Source organism: Silurus meridionalis, chromosome 3 (genome assembly GCF_014805685.1).
Source record: "Silurus meridionalis isolate SWU-2019-XX chromosome 3, ASM1480568v1, whole genome shotgun sequence".
NCBI classification, from domain to species: Eukaryota; Metazoa; Chordata; class Actinopteri; order Siluriformes; family Siluridae; genus Silurus; species Silurus meridionalis.
The window spans coordinates 9352348-9373003 of record NC_060886.1 but is presented as its reverse complement, the minus strand read 5'-3'; the positions used below and the strand labels follow the sequence as shown (position 1 = coordinate 9373003).

At 39.8% G+C, this 20656-nt stretch overlaps 2 protein-coding genes and 1 long non-coding RNA gene across 5 annotated transcripts in view; 2 read left to right on the top strand and 1 right to left on the bottom strand.

Annotated features, from left to right (window-relative positions):
- Window positions 1-2103, bottom strand: part of LOC124383321 — a 39450-nt gene extending 37347 nt beyond the window's left edge. Inside the window, exon 1 of the long non-coding RNA XR_006925260.1 lies at window positions 2022-2103. This is a non-coding gene — a long non-coding RNA (uncharacterized LOC124383321). The remainder of the gene's footprint in view (window positions 1-2021) is intronic.
- On the top strand, window positions 1303-13175 carry cmss1 (cms1 ribosomal small subunit homolog). Of its 3 annotated transcripts, none has more exons than XM_046845863.1 (10): window positions 1303-1452; window positions 1635-1740; window positions 4093-4220; window positions 4497-4574; window positions 7212-7341; window positions 7436-7495; window positions 7642-7744; window positions 7831-7979; window positions 8098-8186; window positions 12897-13175. In XM_046845863.1, the coding sequence occupies exons 2-10, from the start codon at window positions 1692-1694 to the stop codon at window positions 12978-12980; spliced, it is 870 nt and encodes a 289-aa protein (XP_046701819.1). In that variant the 5' UTR covers window positions 1303-1452; window positions 1635-1691; the 3' UTR covers window positions 12981-13175. The 3 variants fall into 3 exon arrangements, with proteins under 3 accessions (XP_046701819.1, XP_046701817.1, XP_046701818.1); XM_046845861.1 differs by having other exon boundaries at window positions 1304-1452; window positions 7209-7341; XM_046845862.1 differs by lacking the exon at window positions 1303-1452 and having other exon boundaries at window positions 1503-1740; window positions 7209-7341.
- Window positions 13176-13467: 292 nt separating this feature from the next.
- tmem30c (transmembrane protein 30C) lies at window positions 13468-19675 on the top strand. The gene is made up of 7 exons (XM_046840887.1): window positions 13468-13788; window positions 15503-15619; window positions 16737-16844; window positions 17120-17210; window positions 17856-17999; window positions 18074-18286; window positions 18969-19675. The coding sequence occupies exons 1-7, from the start codon at window positions 13591-13593 to the stop codon at window positions 19154-19156; spliced, it is 1059 nt and encodes a 352-aa protein (XP_046696843.1). The 5' UTR covers window positions 13468-13590; the 3' UTR covers window positions 19157-19675.
- Window positions 19676-20656: the final 981 nt, after the last annotated feature.

The following is a 20656-nucleotide window of genomic DNA, read 5'->3' as shown; positions in this document are numbered from 1 at the left end:
AAAGAAGAAGCAGAAGAAGAAGCAGAAGAAGCAAAAGAAGTCGTCGTTGCAATAGTAGTTTTAGAAGAAGAAGACGACAATGAAGCAGAAAATGAAAAATTACTTATTTTAACATTAGAAGTAAAAGAAGAAGAAGAAGAAAATGATAATAAAAAAGATTAGAAATAAAATGAAGATGAAGAATTAATAGTTCCAGTAGTGCTAGAAGAAGAAAATCAAGAAGTAGAAGAAGAAGAAAAAATACTTCTAGAGTAGTAGTAGTTGTAGCAGTAGTAGAAGAAGAAGGAGAAGAAGGAGAAGAAGCAGAAAGAGGGGAGAAGTAGGGGGAGAAGAAGATGGAGGAGGAGGAAAAGAAAGAGGAGGAGAAGAAGAAGAAGAAGAAAAAGAAGAGGGGAAGGTGGAGAAAGTGAAGAAAAACAGGAGGAAGAGGAAGGAGAAGATGGAGGAGGAGGAGGAGGAGGAGTAGAAGGAGGAGGAGAAGAAAAGAAAAAGAGAATAAGAAGGAGGAGAAAAGTAGTAGTAGTATTGGTATCAGTTCTAGTATTAATAGAAGAAGAAGAAGGAGAAGAAGAAGAAGCAGAAAGAGGAGGAGGAGAAGGAGGGGATAAGAAGGAGGAGAAGATGAAGGAGGAGGAGGAGGAGGAGGAGAAAGAGGGGAGAAGAAGGAGGAGAAGAAGAAGAAGGAGAAGAAGCAGAAGAGGAGGAGGAGAAGGAGGCAGAGAAGAAGGAGGAGAAGATGGAGGAGGAGAAGAAAGAGGAGAAGAAAAGAAATAAAGAAGAGGGGTGGAGAAAGTGAAGAAGAACAGGAGGAAGAAGAAGGGAAGATGGAGGAGGAGGACGAGGAGAAGAAAAGAAAAAGAGAATAAGAATTAGGAGAAAAGTAATACCTGTAGTAGTATTGGTATCAGTTCTAGTAGTAATAGAAGAAGAAGAAGAAGAAGAAGAAGAAGATGGAGGAGGAGGAGGAGAAGAAGAACAAAAAGAAGATGAGGAAGAAGTAGTAATTGCGGTAGTAGGAGGAAAGAGAAGACGATGGTGATGCATAAATAACAGTACTACTATTAATTAGACTGAGTCTGAAAAGGCTTTTAATCTGTTTTTCTGAACTATTAAAGGTGTGAAGGTCTTCAGTGTTTTAACTGCAAAGAAAAGCCAAACTAATTGTTTGCTTGTTTGTTTGTTCTCTGTCCCAATCACATTTCCTTTTCACCACGAAGCAAAGAGCTAAAGAAGTTAGCGCCCCCGAGTGGCCACAAAGATGAACAGGGGCAGCACCGTCCTCCTCATTCCCCCACTCCTATTGCCTTTACTTCATTACGGAGAAACCGCTATCGTTTAACCACCCCGTCTTTGTGCCTGAATCGACCCGTTTTTAAACAGTAGTGCACCAAACAGAGTGCAGAACGCATTATATCCTGCTTCATGTAGTGCGCTTCTATAGGGAGAATGAAGGTATTTGGAAATCATCCTCTCAATCAGTAGTTTGGTATCGGTAGATTCATCACAGCTTATTAGAAAAAGTATCTTTAAAAGTCTGTTTTAATAGTTCATGTTTTTGTTTTTAATACTCGAGAGTTTAATTACATTTATTTTTCTGAATGATTGTGAAATTTCGCATTATATCCGGATTATAGATATAGCGTTTTGCGAAAATGCGATTGAGGAATTGATGGACGTGTTTACGCGAAGCCATGGGAGACGACTTAGGAGACGAGTGGTGGACTCAAGGCGAAGATTTGGGTATTTATTGTATTAATATTTAATTTTTTTGGTATATGAAACATATAAAATTGTTCTTTTACACGTTTCATTTTAATACTAAGCAGAAAGCAGTCTGTTCTATCTGTTCTCGGAGCTCTAGTCATGTTAATGGCAAAGTCAGGCAGTTTTCAGAGGGAAAACTCGAAATAAATATGACGCTGATTTATTTGATTTATTTTTCCATCACATTATGGCAGACGTTTAAATTGATTCCGCGTTTTAATCAAATGTTTGAACCAGAAACAGCTGAATAAACTCACCAAACATCACCACGATGCTGCTTTCAGAGCTGCACGTGTGTCTTGTGGTCGCACGGCATCATGGGAAATGAAGTTTGCTTGGTGAATGGTTTTGGAGTTTTACAGACAGCTTCATAACTATTGGCACCCTTGGAAAGATGGGTAAAGGAAAAGGGTATTAAACTGCATTTGCAGTCAACTGATCATGATTTTATATATATATATATATATATATATATATATATATATTTTTTTTTTTTATAAAGACAAAGCTTCAATCAAATCAGCTTTATGTCACAATTATTGGCACCCCTGAGTTTAACATTAGGTTTGAAAAATTCCAAGGAATTTAAGACTGGAAACTTAGAACATTATACTAAAAATTAAATCAATAAAATAAAAAATAAAAAGTCTTTTTTTTATCTTGTATTAGTTTGCATGCAAAGTGTTTATATTTGTTTGTATATGATACAGTTTATATACATTTTCTCCAGATTTGTAATTAATTCCCCGAAAAATTCCTGCAAATACATTTTTCAATTTCCCACTTTTCCACAATTTCCCAGATGTAGTTCCAATGGAAAGTTTCAGAACATTTACTGCACATGTTTCACCCCTTTACAAATCCTATTTAATACACAAAATAGTTCAGTAGATGTAGAGGAATCACCATCACCAAAGCTCCATGGACCTCTATGGTTTGTGTCCTGCACAGATTTCTGACCTCAACCCTACTGAACACCTTTGGGATGAACTGGAATGCTGACTGCACCCCAGACCTCCACTACTAAAGCTCTTGTAACTGAATTAGCTCAAATCTGCACTCAAATCTTGTGTGAAAGCTTTCCCAGAAGAGTGAAGGTTATTATAACAGCAAACAGGAACTAAATCTGGGGTCTGGTGTTCAGCAAATGTGAGCGGTTAATAGATTTGAACATCCCATTCCACATTTAATCCTCACTCGCTGTTAAAAATAACCCTACACTCGATTTTGGAGTCTGGAGATTTGTGTCGATTCATTCAGACACAAGGCAGGGAGTGATGGAGGTGAGCTGAGGAGGCCTGGGGTGCAGTCAGCGTTCCAATTCACCTCAAAATTGTCCAATAATTTTAAAGACAGAGCTCTATAAAAGATCTTCCACTCCAAACCACGTAAGCCATACCTACATGAAGCTGGTATCAAGTGAAGGGGAAATTTAATAAATAAAACACTTGTGGCTGATGAACACAAATCTCCACACAAGCACACTCCAAAATCAAACATCTTGCCAGAAGAGTGGAGGGAATCATAAGAGCTAATTGGGACTAAATGTGGGACGCGGTGCTTAAAATGCACATACCTTACTTCTGACCAGGTGTCCGCAAACTTTTGGCAATATAGTGTACGCCATGCAGCGCAGTGAAATTCCTTCCTTTGAATATCCAGCTTGGTAGGAAATCAGGTCAGATCCGAGCGCAGGCTCAGGAATGTTCCACTGGAGGAGAGAGAGTCAAGGGTCTTGCTCGAGAACCCAACAGTGGCAGCCTGAACGTGTTGGCACTTAAATCCACACGTAACCCAAAACCCTACCGGTTGGCTTGAGCAAATCCTCTATCTCTAATCATCCTCCTGACTGAGTGTGTCCTTAAAGCTTCCCATCAGCTAAGCACTAACGGTACGCAGGTCCAGTGTCACCTCATGTTTTCCCCTCAGTGAAGCAGGAACTCCTATTTAGCCCCTTAACACTTTCATTTCAGAAGTAACACCCCAAATAAAACAAAATGCCCCAGTTATTATATAAACATTAAAAAAAAAATCTCTTTAAAATAAATGTATTTCACATTTTTAGGGTAGGATTACACTTGGATTACAACACAACCTTTTTTTATCCCCTCCTTATTAAGGCAAAATAATCCCAATAATTCTGCTGATAAATAATGCAATAATTTTTTAGTAGTTCAGTGAAAATTAAATGAAAGTTGCATCATAAAAAGGAGCTGCAGTTTTTTTTTTCTGTTTGTAATGTGTTTATTGAGTGTGTGTGTGTGTGTGTGTGTGTGTGTGTGTGTGTGTGTGTGTGTGTGTGTGTGTGTGTGTGTTCCTCTTTGCCAGGTGAATCAGTTGGAGAGGATGCGCACTACACACAGTCAGCACCAGAAGAGCCTAAGGAGAAAGTGGCGAAGAAAAGAAAACTTCAAACGCAGGAGACGAGCAAAGTGAAGAAAAAGCAGACAGTACAGGTAACACACACTGACGTTAACCGACTCTGACAGACTGGAACACGGCCGTGTAGCTCTAGTCATGTGTAGAAACAGCAAATCGCTCATTATTTTGTGTGTGAGTAAGTACACTAATAATAATACTACATGCTGCAGTATTTAGTTCTGTGTTTAGGTTGCAGCAACATTCTCATTCATGTAATATTTGGTATGTAGAACACATCAGTATGTATCCTGTAGATTTCAAGGTTTATGATTATGTAGAAGTTCACCATCTTGGTGTCATATTATTTTTAGAAAGAATGCATCATTGCAAAAGAAAAAACACAACCAGCCGCCACAAAAGAGGCCCAAAAGCCGAGGAAAAGACGAAAGGTAAACACAATTTTTTATTTTATTAAATTTTTTTATCTTTTATATACCTACATGTGTTACTGATGCTACTGATTCTACAGTGCAGAATCAGATTTTAATGGCTGCATGTGAACGTGAATAAATCAAACGCCGGGGTAATTTACGAGTGCAGCAGTCGCAAAAATAACCTCAGGCGTATTCCACCGAGGGCAGCTTGGTCTCACCAAGAGTCGACTCTTTCGGCAGCTTGGGTCGATCAAGAGTTGATTCTTTCGGCAACTTAGTCTCACCAAGAGTCGACTTTTTCGGGAGCTTGGGTCCATCAAGAGTCAACTCTTTCGGCAGATTGGGCTCACCAAGTGTCGACTCTGTCGGCAGCTTAGACTCGTCAAGAGTCGACTCTGTCGGCAGCTTGGGCTCACCAAGAGTCAACACTTTCGGCAGCTTGGGCTCACCAAGAGTCAACACTTTCGGCAGCTTGGGCTCACCAAGAGTCGACACTTTCGGCAGCTTAGACTCGTCAAGGGTCGACTCTTTCGGTAGTTTGGGTTTACCAAGAGTCAACTCTTTCGGCAGCTTGGGCTCATCAAGAGTTGATTCTTTTCGTAGCTTGTGCTCACCAAGATTCGACTCTCAGGCTGCTTGTTTGCGTTGTATTTTTTGAAACGGAGTACATTCCTATAGCAGTAGTAGATGTAGATGTTTAAGTTTTTCTTGAAAATGGATGGCCTTCTGCAATATACAGTATTGTCTCATTCTCAGAACTGAGAGTGAAACTTACACCTCACCTTTCTCACACAAACAAACAGCTCAGATGTTAATAAGAGGTTTCCATGAAAGCGTTCAAGCAATTATTAAAGACACATGAAGGTATTGGCATTGATATAATGCTATTGCCTATATAAATTGAGAGAAAAAAGTGTGGCACTGTGCTTAACATTCACCCGAAAGACCCGAGCTTGTTCACTAATGACACATCGTAATTTTTTCCCTGAAAATGAACGTCACGAAAAGGCCGTTACAAAAGAGCGACTTGAAATCGGGGAATAATAGCAGCACTGAAACTGCTTTTACCTGCCAACAGCAGCAGAGTCTCGCGCACTATAGATTAGTGTGCGTGGGTGGGTGTGCGCGCACATACTGCAGGTGACATTAGTGTAGGAGTGCAGAGCGAACACATTCACACGCGAAGACCGCCATTGTTTCTCCGTCAGATTGAAAAAGATGAGACTGAATACGTGTGAAAATCTGCGAGTAGCGAGATCGTAAGTGAGGAGGACTTGGCACTGAAAAACACCGGCACGTCTCAATCAACACTTCACCTAATGAAGACTCAGGCTTGTGTAACTCGCCCAGAGCAGTCGTGGCTTGTTTAGAAGAAATCGTAGGACTAGTATCAATTGGGAGCTCGTTAAGTTTCAACATGTATCCTGTTGCATTTGGGTCTGATTTTCCCTGTGGCTGAATATTGAATTCCTTGTGGTGCACTATATAGAGTGCATTATTAGTGAATAGGAAAAAGTTGGGATTAGGGTTAGACACATGGCGGTGCATCTCGATACATAGGTCTATTATTCACAAAGGTGTTGCTTGGATACATGCAATCAGCCAATTGTGTAGCAGTAGCACAACACATGAACAGTTGCAGATGCAGGTCAGAAAACTGTGATCTGTGTTTCTCTATTCCTGAACCTGCTGCTCTCCTGGGATTTACACACATTTAGGAGTTTAAAAAAAGAGATGCTGTGGAAAAAAAACCCATTCAATAAGGGGTTTCTGAGGGATCAGGAAACGCCTCGTTGATAAGAGATCTACAGAAAATGCTCAGAGTGGTTTGAGCTGAAAGAAAGCCTATGGTGGCACTCTGTAGGCCCATGCTGCACATTTCAGAATGCAGTTCTTGACTACATTTAAGACCCTACAGAAGTCTTTTTTCCCTGTTTGTTTTGTGTCTTTACATAATAAAAAAGAAAAAAGAAAGTATGCTATAATTCTTCTCAACAGAGTTTAGGCTGATGGTGTCCTAAATTTGCAACATTTGCAACCAGTGTTTATTTATTCCTTGTTAGTCTTTTGTACGTCGCTCTGCATAAGGCATCTGCTAAATGCCATAAATGTAGATGGAAGCCTGTTTCAGGTTCCACTTATGTCAACCAAGAGCAGGAATACAGGCTACAGTGGAAACAGTAAAAGATTCAGAAAACATCACCAAACATGATTTTTTTTCCCCTCCTAGTTTCATCTCATAGCCTTAATGCAATATCCAGTAGTTCGATTGAAACCAAACAAATTTAAAACCCAATTTGTTTATGAGCGCTCACTCTGCAGAGCGAAGCGATCGTACGCGCAGGAATTCCACAATACTTAATGATTTAACGGAAATCCAAATTGCTTAGATTTTTCTCACCCAGAATAGAAACCCAATTTAATTTCTGGACTGGATGATGATTTTCTACTGGGTCGTGCCTGGGCAATAAATACAGCATCTTATAAGTTCTATATTCGCTCGGCTGTGCTTGGAGTTTACTGGCCTGCGATAACGATTATATTAAATAGCGATAATAAAGCCTAGCCGTCCGCGTGCACGCTCCCATTTGGTGAGCCTTCAGGGTATTTAGTCATGCCTTGTAATCATCGATCCCTCTGTGCCTTCAGAAGAAGACCATCACAGATGTGTTGGCGACATCAGAGCCTGCACCCGGTTCTCCAGCTGACCTGCGGAGCCTTCTGCAGAGCCATTTCAGCGTCACGCGATTAGTGATCGAACAGGAGGAGCTCAATCTGCCAGGTCAGTCAGCCATGACTCTGTTCACCTCGGTACCCTCGGTATGGTGACCTGTGTTCCCGCTCAAAGTGATTACGCATGCTGTATTTCTCTTTAGAGTCATGTTTTCTGATGAGTAACGACCTCACGCACAGCCTGTCGTCCTACCTCAAAGAAGGTGAGTCATGCAAAGTGTATTTTGAAAGTATCTACTGAACTTAAGAACTTGAGCTCTCGTCTGTCAGAAGCACGATTTGTTCGTTCTTCAGTCATTGAATGATGCTTTTCATGTTTTTCTTTTTTTTTTTCTTTTTTTAAACTTAGTTTGTCCCAAGTGGGCGAAAGTACAGAAGCAGCACACTCAGAAGTGCCAGGTGGTGCTGCTCATCGTCTGTAGCTCCGCCCTTCGAACCATCGAACTCATCAAGTCAGTAAAAGCTTTCATCCTGTCACACAAATTTTGCGTTTGAGTTTCCTGTTAAAGCTCTCCCCCACCCCACCTTTTTCTTAAAGGCAACTGACCACATTCAAGGGCGACGCGAAAGTCCTAAAGCTCTTCGCCAAACACATCAAAGCCGAGGATCAGATGAAGCAGCTAAGTAAAAGCGTGGCTCACATCGGTGTGGGTACTCCAGGCCGACTAAGCACCCTGATAGAGAAAGGTCAGCGCACACGCACGCTTTTAAATTCCCCTGACATTTACATTCGAGAGCTTTTACATTTAATTGAGTGATTTCTGTGATGATATTGAAGAAGCGGTTTTGACCTCGCTACTTACAGACGGCTTGAGCCTGCAGGGATTAAGATATCTCGTGCTCGACTGGAACTACAGAGACCAAAAACAGAGGCGGATGGTGGACATACCTGAGGTATAGTACCACCCACCCAGACATTAAAAAAAGCTTATAAAGAGTAAGCATATTAAATTAGATATTGAATCAACATCCAGATCAGTCAAGAAACATTTTACATTCATCAAATATGTCAAACAGAATCTCGACCTCCAAAGGTTAAGCAAACCAACAGAATACTATCCAACTAACTATATATTTAAATTGTTATATTTGGGAATTGTGCTGGATCAAGTTTGGGCCTCTTATTTCTAGCATAGAAAGACACTTGGTGCTTTCAGGTTTGTGGTGTCAAGAAGACATAAAGGAATAACATTGACTTTATAATATCATGACCAGGGAAGTAAATAACTTTGAATATCTCTTCATCATGGCACCTGTTAGTGGGTGGGATATAGAAGGCAGCAAGTGAACAGTTTTTCCTAAACATTGATGTGTTAGAAGCAGGAGAAATGAGCATGTGTACGGATTTGAGCGAGTTTGACAAAATGTCTAGACGACTAGGTCAGAGCATCTCCAAAACTGCAGCCTGGTTAGTGGTCAGTATCTATCAAAAGTGCTCCAAGGAAGAAACAGTGGTGAACCAGTGACACGGTCATGGGCAGCCCAGGCGCATTGATGCACGTGGGGAGCGAAGGCTGGACCGTGTGGGTCCCATGCAAAACATGAGCTCCTGTGGTTTAAATGGCTGAAGAAGTTAAAGGGGAACCAACACGGTTTTAGGCAGGTGGTGATAAAGTTATGCCTGATTGGTGTATAGGTGATGAATGGGCGTCCACATACTTTTGCAAGTGTGCTTAGAAATTAGCGATCTTTTTTTTTTTTTTTTGGTTCATCTTACATCATATTTTTCATCAGTCTATCCAGGAAAGCATTTTTTTTTTACAGTTGCTTTGTTTAGCAGCATTTATCTCTAAATTAAAAAATAAATAAATAAAATGCTGCAACCCAAAATAAACCGTTTCCTTGTGCCGTCATGTGCAATAAACGTTCGCTGGGGTTGAATGAAACCAGATCCGGGTGGGATTGCTGTACTCGTGTCTGCTCTAACAAACTGCTCTAAATGAGTAAAACACACCGGGGTTCGATCCAGATTCAGACAGACTAAAGGCTACGCCACCACCAACTGTCAGAACAGCTTGAGGGCATCTTGGCACAGATTCTATAAGTCTCTAGAACTGTACTGAAGAGATGAACACCGTGTTCCCCCAAATCATGCTGGTGATGCTGAAGAGCACTGTCTTTCATATCACTCCTGAATCTTCCATGGGTGTTCAGTTGCAGACCTGACAACTTTTTTACATTCTGCATAGGAACTATATACTTTAACACTGCAGCACACTGCGGAAAGAGCAGCCATTCTTTCTCCACTCCAAGCAAAATGGCAGATCCACATCAATCCAGACTGAAGGACAGTCGTGCAGAGGGTTTTTTACTAGGGTAATTACTATTATGAATTTGGTCCTTGTGAATGCTTCCAAAACACTTCAACCTGCCTCTGGATGAAACTGAACTAACTCTGTGGTATCAGTTTCATGGTTTCTGTGGGGTCTTAAAAAGTCTTAAATTCACTGATCTAGGTCTTAAATCGTTTCAAACAAGTCTTAATTTTCCTGCTGTTTTTTTTAGCTGTATTACAACTACAAATGGGACCAACCAGCAACAGCCAATCAGCTTTCTGTCATTCTGTTTTTTCTTGGATTGTACCACAGACGTTTCCTTTTTCAGCTGTGATGAAGTGCAAGTTTACGATACTTGGCTTGAAAAAAACTTGGTTAAGGCCGGTCGCTAACGAGGTATTTGTGTGTGTTTTTGACGTTTCAAGTTTCAAGTTTTGTCATATGTACAGATGTCAATGAGAGTTTGTACAATGAAATTCTTCAGTGAGGCTCCAGGCAAACTACAGCAATATTAAATATTAAACAAATTAATTAATTAATTAAAAGAGAAAAAAATAATGAGGCATAAGAAAGTTTTCATTATTTATAAGTGTGTGTAAGAAGTGTGTGTGTTTGTGTGTATATATATTATATATATATATATATATATATATATATATATATATATATATATATATATATATATATATGAATATAATATTATATAATATATTAAATGAATTTTAGGGTTATATGATTATAGGATGATAAAGTTGAGAAAGAATTGTGCAGTCCCAGTGTGTTAACACTGCAAATATGTTTGAAATGTCAGTTGGCACTTGTGGTCTGCAGTGAGACTGTATTACAGTTTGTTGATGATCCTGATAGCCTGAGGGTAAAAACTATTCTTCAGCCTGTTGGTTCTGGAATGAATACTCCAGTAGCATCTGCCTGATGGCAGTTTGTTGAGCAGGCTGTGTGCTGGGTGACTGGGATCAGCTGTGATTTTTTATTTATTTATTTTTATTTTTTTTTGAGCCTTGCTCAGACACCGTGTGTGGTAGATGTGATTATAGCTCCTAAATTGTATTCTTAACGGTCTTAAAAAGTCTTACATTTGACTTGGTGGAACCTGCAGAAACCCTGAAGTTGTAAGGTGGAGCTGAGATTTGTTATTCCAGCACAACTTGGAGATGCTAAGTGGGTTCGTATCTGCGGAAACTTTGAAATAGAGGACAAAACCATGCACCCTTCTTCATTCCCAAACATGCGCTGTATATGGGAGAGGTGCTGCCATTGGGAATTTCATTTCCACAATCATACTCACTGCATTAACTATTCTCCATCCCTGATTACGAGCACCACACAACCATTCCCATTTTGGAGATGCTCTGATTATAATTGGCCTTTTTCAAAGTCTCCCTGGGTCTTTATACCTGTCTATTTAAACCATTTAGTGAGCCTGTGTGCTTATGAATGGCACATTGTAACCCAAAATGTACTATCATATACATGATGAAGGTCTCGAAAACCATCAGCAAAATGCAGCAGCATACCAGAGACCTCAGTTTTTCCTTTAATTGACATTGTCTTAAAGCAGCATTACAGCGCTTAAGAATTAAAGGGAATTATGTATATATATCCTGGAGTGACTGTGGCAAGGAAAAACTCCCTAGATGAATAAGGAAGACACCTTGAAAGAAACCAGACTCAAAAGGGGACCCAACAATGCAGAACACCGGATAGTAAGAACCACCATAAGTACCGGAGTGTGTGTGATTGAGTACTGTTCTTTCTACAGTCTTATACAGTCAGTTGACTTTGTGGAACCAGGAGCTACTGAGCAACTCATAAAATAGCTCCTTCATGCCAGAGCCTTTAAACACTCAACGATGTCCAATGTCCAAACTGTACACGAAGTGGAATCCGGGGTCCGCATCTACTCTGACATACACCAGAGACTGAAACGTAACGCATGCTATGTTTGCAATTTTGAAATCATTATTCCAGATGTTAAATATGGTCTTAAAAATCTGCATATTTGAGTCTGGAAAAGTGTGGAATTCTGTGCGGCGTCCTCACCTCATCTACATCTGTACCTAATTTTACTAGACACTGTGGCTGAATAAGCAAAAGTCAACGCAAGTACACTCCAAAATCTAGTCAAACATCTTCCCAGAAGAGTGGAGGTTCCTATAAAAGCAAATGGAGACTAAATGTGGAATAAATAAAGAAATCTTATAGGGCAGGCGTCCACAAACTTTTGACCATACGGCACTCGCTTTTAATAGAAGACTTCGGATGACTGAGACGAAAGGAATTTCTGTGTCTTTCCGATACAAAACCAACAAGGTTCGTTAAAAATTCATTCCGGGTGCGTACATTTTCTCTGAAGGCTTCGTTTGACCCTCTTGAATATAACATCACAACTTCTCCGAGGGGGGGATACAGATTTACAGATTTAATTACGTCGAATAAAACAGGATCGAGCGATCGATAGGCGCTTTAAAAGTCTATGAGTTGGACATAAACATTTACAGGAGATTTTCGGTTCTTTTCTCAGCCCAAGAGAATTAGCACACCCAGCGCAGACGTGGTAAACAGAGGGTGGGTGGAAAAAAAAAAACGCTGGCGTACTTTCTTTGATATCGAACTGTATGTGCAAACACTGAATCACTTTGCTCATTGCCGCTTATTGCACCAGCCTTAAGACTTTTAAGATCGTCAACATTTTATACACGAGTCGTTTGATCGTGTGCTTCGCGTTTTTCCCTGAGACGTAAAGACACTCGACAATAACAGTTTATTTCGTACACATACACACACATTGTCATCCAGCACCATGGAGACAGGAGCCGGCATATTTCAAGCACCAAACTAGTAACTATTGTGCATGCATTGTGTGGTCAAAAGTTTGTGGACACTTGGCAATGTGCTTTTGGAGCATCCTATTTTACATTAAGCCCCTTTTTGCTGTTATCCACTCTTCTAGGAAGATGTTCCACTAGATTTGAGTTTGCGCTTATGAAGATTTGTGCTGCATTTCTTAAGTCAGGTCCTGATGTAGGTGAGGTGAGGAGGCCTACATCAGGACCTTCTAATTCTTTGAGGTCAGAGCTCTATAGCAGGCCACTCAAGATCCTCCACTCTTTCCCATGGAAACCGTATGTTCATAGATGGCTTTGTGCACAGATATTCACCTGCATCCACATCATACTATACAATTGGGTCTCTCCAAATATGTGATAACAGTTTGAAAGAAACACATATGGCTGGAAATATCCTAATACTTTTGTCCATATGGTGTAGTGACTCGAGCTGTTTTGATTTTGTGTGTGTTTTTTTGCAGGTAAAAGGGGAATTTCTGAAACTTCTGGAGACTGGAATCATTAAGAAGTGTCAAGAAGGATCTGTTAAAATAGCCCTGTTCTGAGTCTGAGTTGTTACTCATGTCTTCTCAACCACATGCGCATCTGATCTGTTTTTGTATTTTTGATTATTTTCTTTCTTTTCAATGTAAAGCTTTGTTCTATATTTTAGTGCTGTGTAAACCCCAAATGTTTGTCTAACCATAGAAGCACACACTCCACTAGAGTGATCCAAAAATAAACTCATCTGATGGGACAAACGATGTGTACGCTTGTGTCTGTTGCATGAGAGGAATCATGAGCATTCAATGATGTGTTTATAGTCACAGCAGGGAGTGTGCATGAACATAACAACCTCTTTAATGAGCCAGTGTGTATCGTATATGAAGTTATATGATGGAAGGCTTTAGGAAAGGAGCCGTTCACTCGTAATGGGGAGAAAATATGAAAAATAATGTTAGTGGATCACAGGGGTTTCAGTTTGATACAGAGCAAATGGTAAGAAGGGCGTGTGTGTGTTGGGAGGTTAATAAGTAACAAAGGCTCCAAGGTTCACATACACGCACAGGACTCTGGGAATGAAATACAGGAAGAGACAGAAATAGCTGTTGTGTTCTTCTTTTTGTTTCCAGAATTTTTACATATTGAGCCAGTGGGTGTGAGGGTTGTGTGTTGATGGGTAAGGTGCAAGTGGGAACAGGGCCGTTCGCCAGAAGGCCTGATAACTCTGCATTTAAACAACAAAGACTGCCGGCATGGTCTCCTTCACTCACACCACACACCGTGCTGCCTATCTTCTACTCCCTCTCTCTAGTGTGTGTTCTGCTGGGCGTCTGGCTCCTCATAACAGTCCAGACCACACAGCAGCTGAAGGTGAGTTTCTCTTGTGTGCGCATATATATCTATAATTTCTGTAACTAAAATGGATGCGGAAATATGAGGGGTGTACTCACTTTTGTGAGACACTGCATATCAATAAATAAATACATTTGCCTAAACTTTGGAAACTTTCTCTTTCTTTGGGCTGAATCATATGGAAGTCCGTTTCCACCACAAAAAAAGTTTGCCTATTTTGACTTTATTTTTCTCCCAATTCTAACTTTATTTTTTGTAATTCTGACTTTTTTTTCTTGTAAACATCCAAAATTTCTGCTGCATCCACCAGTAGCCATGCTGTTGGCCTGCTGTAGGTGTGGGTGTATGAACGAGGCTCCTCTGCTTAATCTGTCTTGTTCCGTCTTCTCCAAAGCTGATTGTTAGACAGAGTTCTCTCCAGGGATCAGAGGCTGAGTTTGATACCACGTGATTCATTCGATTGTAGCAGATTTCATTTTCAATGTGTAAAACCTACAGAGGGGGTGACGCTTAGGCAAACTTTTTATTTAATGTGGTGGAAATGGGCTTCGATTTGAATTTATAGATTTCCTGTCCAGAGCGCTTCAGAGTTTAGCGGGTGGTGCGTCAGTAATAATGATCCGTGAGGAAACACAGTGCTCTGTGTGTAGTTCAATGTACTAAACGAAGCAATGAGGCCAAATAATAATTTTTGTAATCGAATTACTCAAAGAATCGTTACAGCCCTAGTAGTTATATTGTTTGTGGCATGAAAGTTGGTGCCAGACTGGATGGTTTGTGTATTTATTTAACAGCTGAGCTACTGGGATTTTCACACACAACACACTTTAGAGTTATTCAGGATGGTGCAATAAAAATAAAAACTCCATTAAGCATCATTTCTGCTGCCTTGTTGATGAGAAACGGTCATCTGAGAATGGCCAGAGTGGTTTAAGCTGACAGAAAGGCTACAATATCTCTATTAACCACTTTGTAAGAATGTGTTGACACATCAAGCTTTGAGGTGGAGGGCAACAACAGCAGAAGACCATATCATGTTTTACTTCTGTCAGCTAAGAACAGAACGATGAGGCCTAAGTGGGCAAAGGATCACGAAAACTAGATAGTTGAGGACTGAAAAATGTAGCCTGATCAGATGAATCTTCATTTCTGCTTAAGCACACTGATGGTAGGGATTGAATTTGGCACCAAACTACCTTGTGGCCACAGTCCAGGCTGGTGAATGTGGTATAATTGTATCAGAAATGTTTTCATGGAACACTTTGGGTCCATTATTTCTAATCATCACTGACTATTTCATGTGCATCCCTTAATGGACATAATTCACCATCTTCTAATGGCAACTTCCAGCATTAAAATGAATCGTCACAAGGCGAAAGTCCTTTTAAACTCGTTTCAGTGTATGTCAGTGATCTTCACAGTCACTGGATCTGAGTCCAGCAAATAAAATATGGGATATGGTAGAACAGCTCTACCCGGTATTAGTATAGTGTTCCTAATAAAGTGCTCAGTAAATGTGTTTGAGAAATGTTTTGTAATATTTAAATCATTCAGTTTCAGTAGTAGCAATGAAGTTTGGATGAAAGCGTGTAGTTGTGTATAGAGTGTGGGTTAAGTCCAGATCTCCAGCCAGGTCCATGGAGTTAAGGAGTTATGTCATATGTACATATTGATATCATCACACATTATAACTATTAATGGAATACTTTATTTTGTGCCTTTTTTGTCCCAGATTGACTACACAGACTCTGGTTCATGTGGCCACTGTTTAGAGATGCGCAAATATCCCACCAACGCCACAACCACGTGTAACTGTGCTGTCAACTTCAATGTCCCAAAGACCTTCCTGGTAAGTGTATATTCCAGCTTGAGAGACACCGTGCAAAGTTTATTGCTCGCCAGTTCTCAGGATTTTGTTGCTATAACTTTGTCACACACTTCCCAAAATTTAATCTACACATATTTCTCACAGAGTTTCTCACCTCTTCGAGGGCAATATACAATATGTGGCTTCTTCATTTAAGTCATGCCAATTGTGTGAACAAAACAGATTTATTTTTTGGGTCACTAGCTGCAGTGATGTCGAAGAAGAGAACAAAAGCCCATCCAAGCAAAATAAATCAAAGTAGAAAAATAAATTTGCTTTATACGATTGGAGTCATTTGAGAGGACATTTGATAGATTTGACAAAAGGTTTTTAGAATAGAATATCCCTTATTAGTCACATTTACATTACAGCACAGTGAAATTTGTTCTTCACATATCCCAGTCTGCTCGGAAGCTGGGGTCTGAGCGCAGGGTCGGCCATGATACGGCGCTCTTGGAGCACAGAGGGTTAAGAGCCTTGCGCAAGGGCCCAACAGTGGTAGTTTGGTGATACCGCGGCTTGAACCCCTGACTATCCGATCAGGAACCCAGCACCTTAACCACGGAGTTCCCACTCCCCTAGTTACATGTTATACTTTAATTAAACTTTTATACTTTTTATACTTTGTTTTAATTTTAATTAATTTTATTTTCAGATTCTATTTCTGTTTACATGTTGGACAGTCGTAAATAGCATTTCACTACATGTCGTACTCTGTATGAAGCTGTATGTGACCAATGAAAATATGAATTAGAAAAAAATGCATACGCAGCTATTTCGTTCTGCTTCAGGGCCAACATAACAGCTCATCCTGTTTTCTACTGTTACTAAATTCACATGGATTTTCCGTGACGAGTTTCCTCTGAGCAACGATGTTACCATCGGTGACTCGGTGCCGAGCTTTATCAATTTGCCAGCCACACTTATGGAATTCCAATGAGGATTCATCAATTATCACGAGAATGTTCGTTGGCTGGAAAAGCAGACTACCAGGTTTTTGGCTGAAGTAGACGCTTGTTTCTTGTTGTTCTTTCGAACACCTGTCAGAAAGAGAGGAAAAACAAAGCTGATGTGCTTGTGGTGTCTGTCTGTCTCTCAGGGGGACGTCTTTTTCTACTATGGCCTGATTAATTTTCACCAGAACCTGCGCAGGTACATGGACTCCCGCGACGATGCCCAGCTGGTCGGGAGGAAGAATAGCCTGAAGGTGCTCGGTGTCCCACTGTCTCTGTTTGTCTTCGTCTCTCTTTATCCTGCAGCTTTTCTCCCAATCTTTTCTGTTACGGATTGTGCTTTGATCCGGAGAGGTTTTTTTTATTATTATTAGTCCTCTTTTCTATGTACCTCCTCAGGTGAGTCCATATGGAAGCACTCACACCACGGATCATCTTTTTGCTCGGTTTCTTTGTTGTCATTTTTTTTCAGTCGTGTCCATTGTTGCTAGTAATTAGACTGATTCGTTTTTTGCCGTGTCTCCTGCAGGCCCCTACTTCATACTGTGAACCGTTTGCTTATGATAAAAACGGTGTGCCTATCGCCCCCTGTGGTGCGGTGGCTAACAGCATGTTTAACGGTAAGATTCATTTGTAGGAACAATGATACATTATACTATGGTGGTTATACTGGTATGAGGAACAATGGATAAAATAAGAGTGAGTGTACTGGAAATATATCTGATGCAGTGGTGTGACTGGGACCTGGGGAAGTAATACCTCAGGGCTTAACAGATTGTCCCTTTAATTAGAAGTTCATGAGTTCAAATTCCTGCACAGCCAAGCTGCCACTGATAGACCTGGTACTTTTTTTCTCAACTGTCCAGTTTTGTAGCCCAATCACCCAAAGATTAGGTGTTTTGTGCACCCTGAGATTCTGCTCAACACACTTATAAATAGCGATAATCATTAATCATTCTGACAGCTTGAATCAGTTTGGTCATTTTCCCCTGACCTTTGTTATCTACCAAAAGGACCATCACTTACTTCAAGAATAGAGGTGGTAGGTAGGGAGGTGGTAGCTTATTCTTTAAGGCATTGGCCCTTTCCCCCATCTGCCAAATGCTGTGAATGTAATGAATATAATCACAGGGATCTGTATATACAAGAGTGTTTACATATGTGTATATATCGAACCAAGGGAACCTACTTGTGTATATACTGTATATAGGCTTTAAACACACCATCATACTCATTCTAATTTGTTTATTTGTTCTGGTTCGTAGATTCCTTCAGTCTGGTGTATCATTTGTCGGAAAGTATTACAATCTTCGTTCCTCTCCTCCGGAAGGGCATCACTTGGTACACAGACAAAAACATTAAGTTCCACAATCCCAAATCCAACTCGACACTCCAGCAGGCCTTTGAAGGTACCGTATATGAGCGCTCCCACTCACAGGCCCACACATCTCATATAAGCTCATCTACTCTCATGTGGTCTCAGGAACAGCTCAGCCATTGTACTGGCAGCGTCCGGTATATGACCTCGACCCTGCTGATCCAAACAACAACGGCTTCATCAACGATGATCTGATCGTGTGGATGAGAGAAGCGGCCTTCCCCGACTTCAAAAAACTCTACGGCATTCTCAAACGTGCGCATTCGCAGTTCTCACACGGCCTGCCTGCTGGCAACTACACCATCTTCATCACCTACAGTATCCTAAGCACTTTACAGCGCTATAAGGTGTTGATTAAATATCTGACAGAAAAGCTTGTTTAAATGTTATTTTTTTCTGTTGTATTAACATTTGCCCCAACATAATGTGTACTTGAAAATATGGTGAGGTCTTATGTGAGCAAATGCAATATTGGAAGGAGTCTCCAGAGTCAGAGCTCTATAACACTCAGAGGTCAAGTGCAGAGGTTCTTTAATAAACCAAAAATGCAACATGTTGACAATTCACTGTGGGATGCAACGAGTAAAGCATGTTTTTTTCTTTCTTTTTTCTTCAAGGGAACAATCTTTGTAACTATAGTAACATCAGAATCACAGCACTCACCGTTGGGGTTTATTCTTTATATATCACACATGCAGCCTGTTGTTCATAACAGAGAAGGCTGAAAGGTATCAAGCAGGTAGGAGGATGCTGGTTTGTTTTCTTCAGGCAATTAATTATTTCGATGGATAAAAATAATAATCGTAAGTATTTGAACACACTCATGCCATTATGGGTTCCATTATCTATCTCTTTTGAGACTCTGTGTATACTATATATATATATATATATATATATATATATATATATATATATATATATATATATATATATATATATATTTAATTTTTTTTTAAATCTTTTATATATCCACGCATTGGTCCTTAACGCCCCAATCCAGATTTCCCTGTTCAGTACTTCAATGGCAAGAAGCAAATTGTGCTTTCCACAGTGACCTGGTTCGGTGGTCCGAATCCCTTCCTGCCCATTGCCTACCTGGTGAGCGGAGGTGTGATCTTCATCGTGGCCATCATTCTAACTGTAGTGTACGTCAAGGTGGGCCGAGATGGCAAGAACATGGAGGAATAATAGAGCAGACAGAGCATCACAGAAAGATGATGTAATCCAATTGAAGCCGGAATATATAAACTATTTATTTCTATCACTGTTCTGTATAATGAATATGCATAATGTGTCAATCCTGCACTTAGATGTCTCTCCACTCCGAAGAAAAATGTAGTGATAAGAATAATATAAGCTGATTAGGCAAAGAATTTTGACCCAAGCAATAATTCATGGCTAGGCGGATGTTACATGACTTTAATGCACAACAACTGCCTGTCTCACAGAAAAGTGTGTTATAATTGTGTATAAGGCACATGGATTATCCTGCCTATATTGTGGTCACTTGCCAGCACCAAAGTTGTCATTGATGTTTGCAGTTTAAAAATAATGAGATACATTTTCAGGTTAATTAAATCACAAATTTGACTTTTTATTTTTTTATATGTGTTGTTAAAGCTGAGATTTGGACCGCTCTAAATTATACACAAAGATTAAGTAGTGTGATAGGATGATTCATTTTAATAAATAGTTTTTAAAAAGTGAGTGAATTTATTGCTATGATGGCTTCTGGCTGAAAGTGCCATGAACAGTTTTGCCAGTTAAATTCAGTGGGGAAAAAAAATACACAAAGTTAAAAGTTGAGTAGATATCACCAAGCGTCAATCAAAACAAGTTCAAAACAGCTTGTGTGCTTTGGCGGGTTTCTGTGTGCTTGACCAGTAAAGTTTTTAATCCACTCATAAATAAAAAGGAATGACTGAATTTTCAAAATGTATTCAAGTAAAAAGTAAGATGCTTGACTGAAGTGAAATGAAGTGAAGTTAAACTAAAAGTCTCCATGTTTCAGTAAAGTACAGATACGTGAAAAAAAATACTCAAGTACAAGAAGGAATTACATTTACAACCGTTAATGTCAACCATTGAAAAAAAATATTGATTATTATAATAATAATAATATTAATAATAAAATGTTTCTTGAATATCAAATCAGCATATGAGAATTATTTCTGAAGCATTATGTGACACTGAAGACTGACGGATGCAAAAAAAGTAGATTTAATCACAGAAATAAATAACATTAAAAAAAAAAGTATGTGGGTGCAATCATTCTTTCATAAAATATACAAATGTTTCACTTAGAAGACATCAAATTGGTAATTAAGAGAAAAAAAATCTACAAATTTTACACTGATATAAAATAAGTAATTCGGACTAAAGGGTAAAACAATTATATGCGCTACAGTTGTAGTAAATGAATCACCACCTTATGCCCAATCAGAAACTCCTAAAGCTCAATATAAACCCTATGCATAACCTACGTGCTCACATAGAACACAGAATTTAAAAACTTTGTGCCACTCTGGGAAACAATTCCTTTTCATCTGAACACACACGTGAACATCACAAGCCTTGCATTTCCAAGGAGTGTCCTGTCTCTTACCAGATCCAGCGACCAGCAGTGGCATCTGAGGCCTGCTCAGCTCCTGGAACTGGCACATGGTCAACACTGGTGCATTTTGGTGT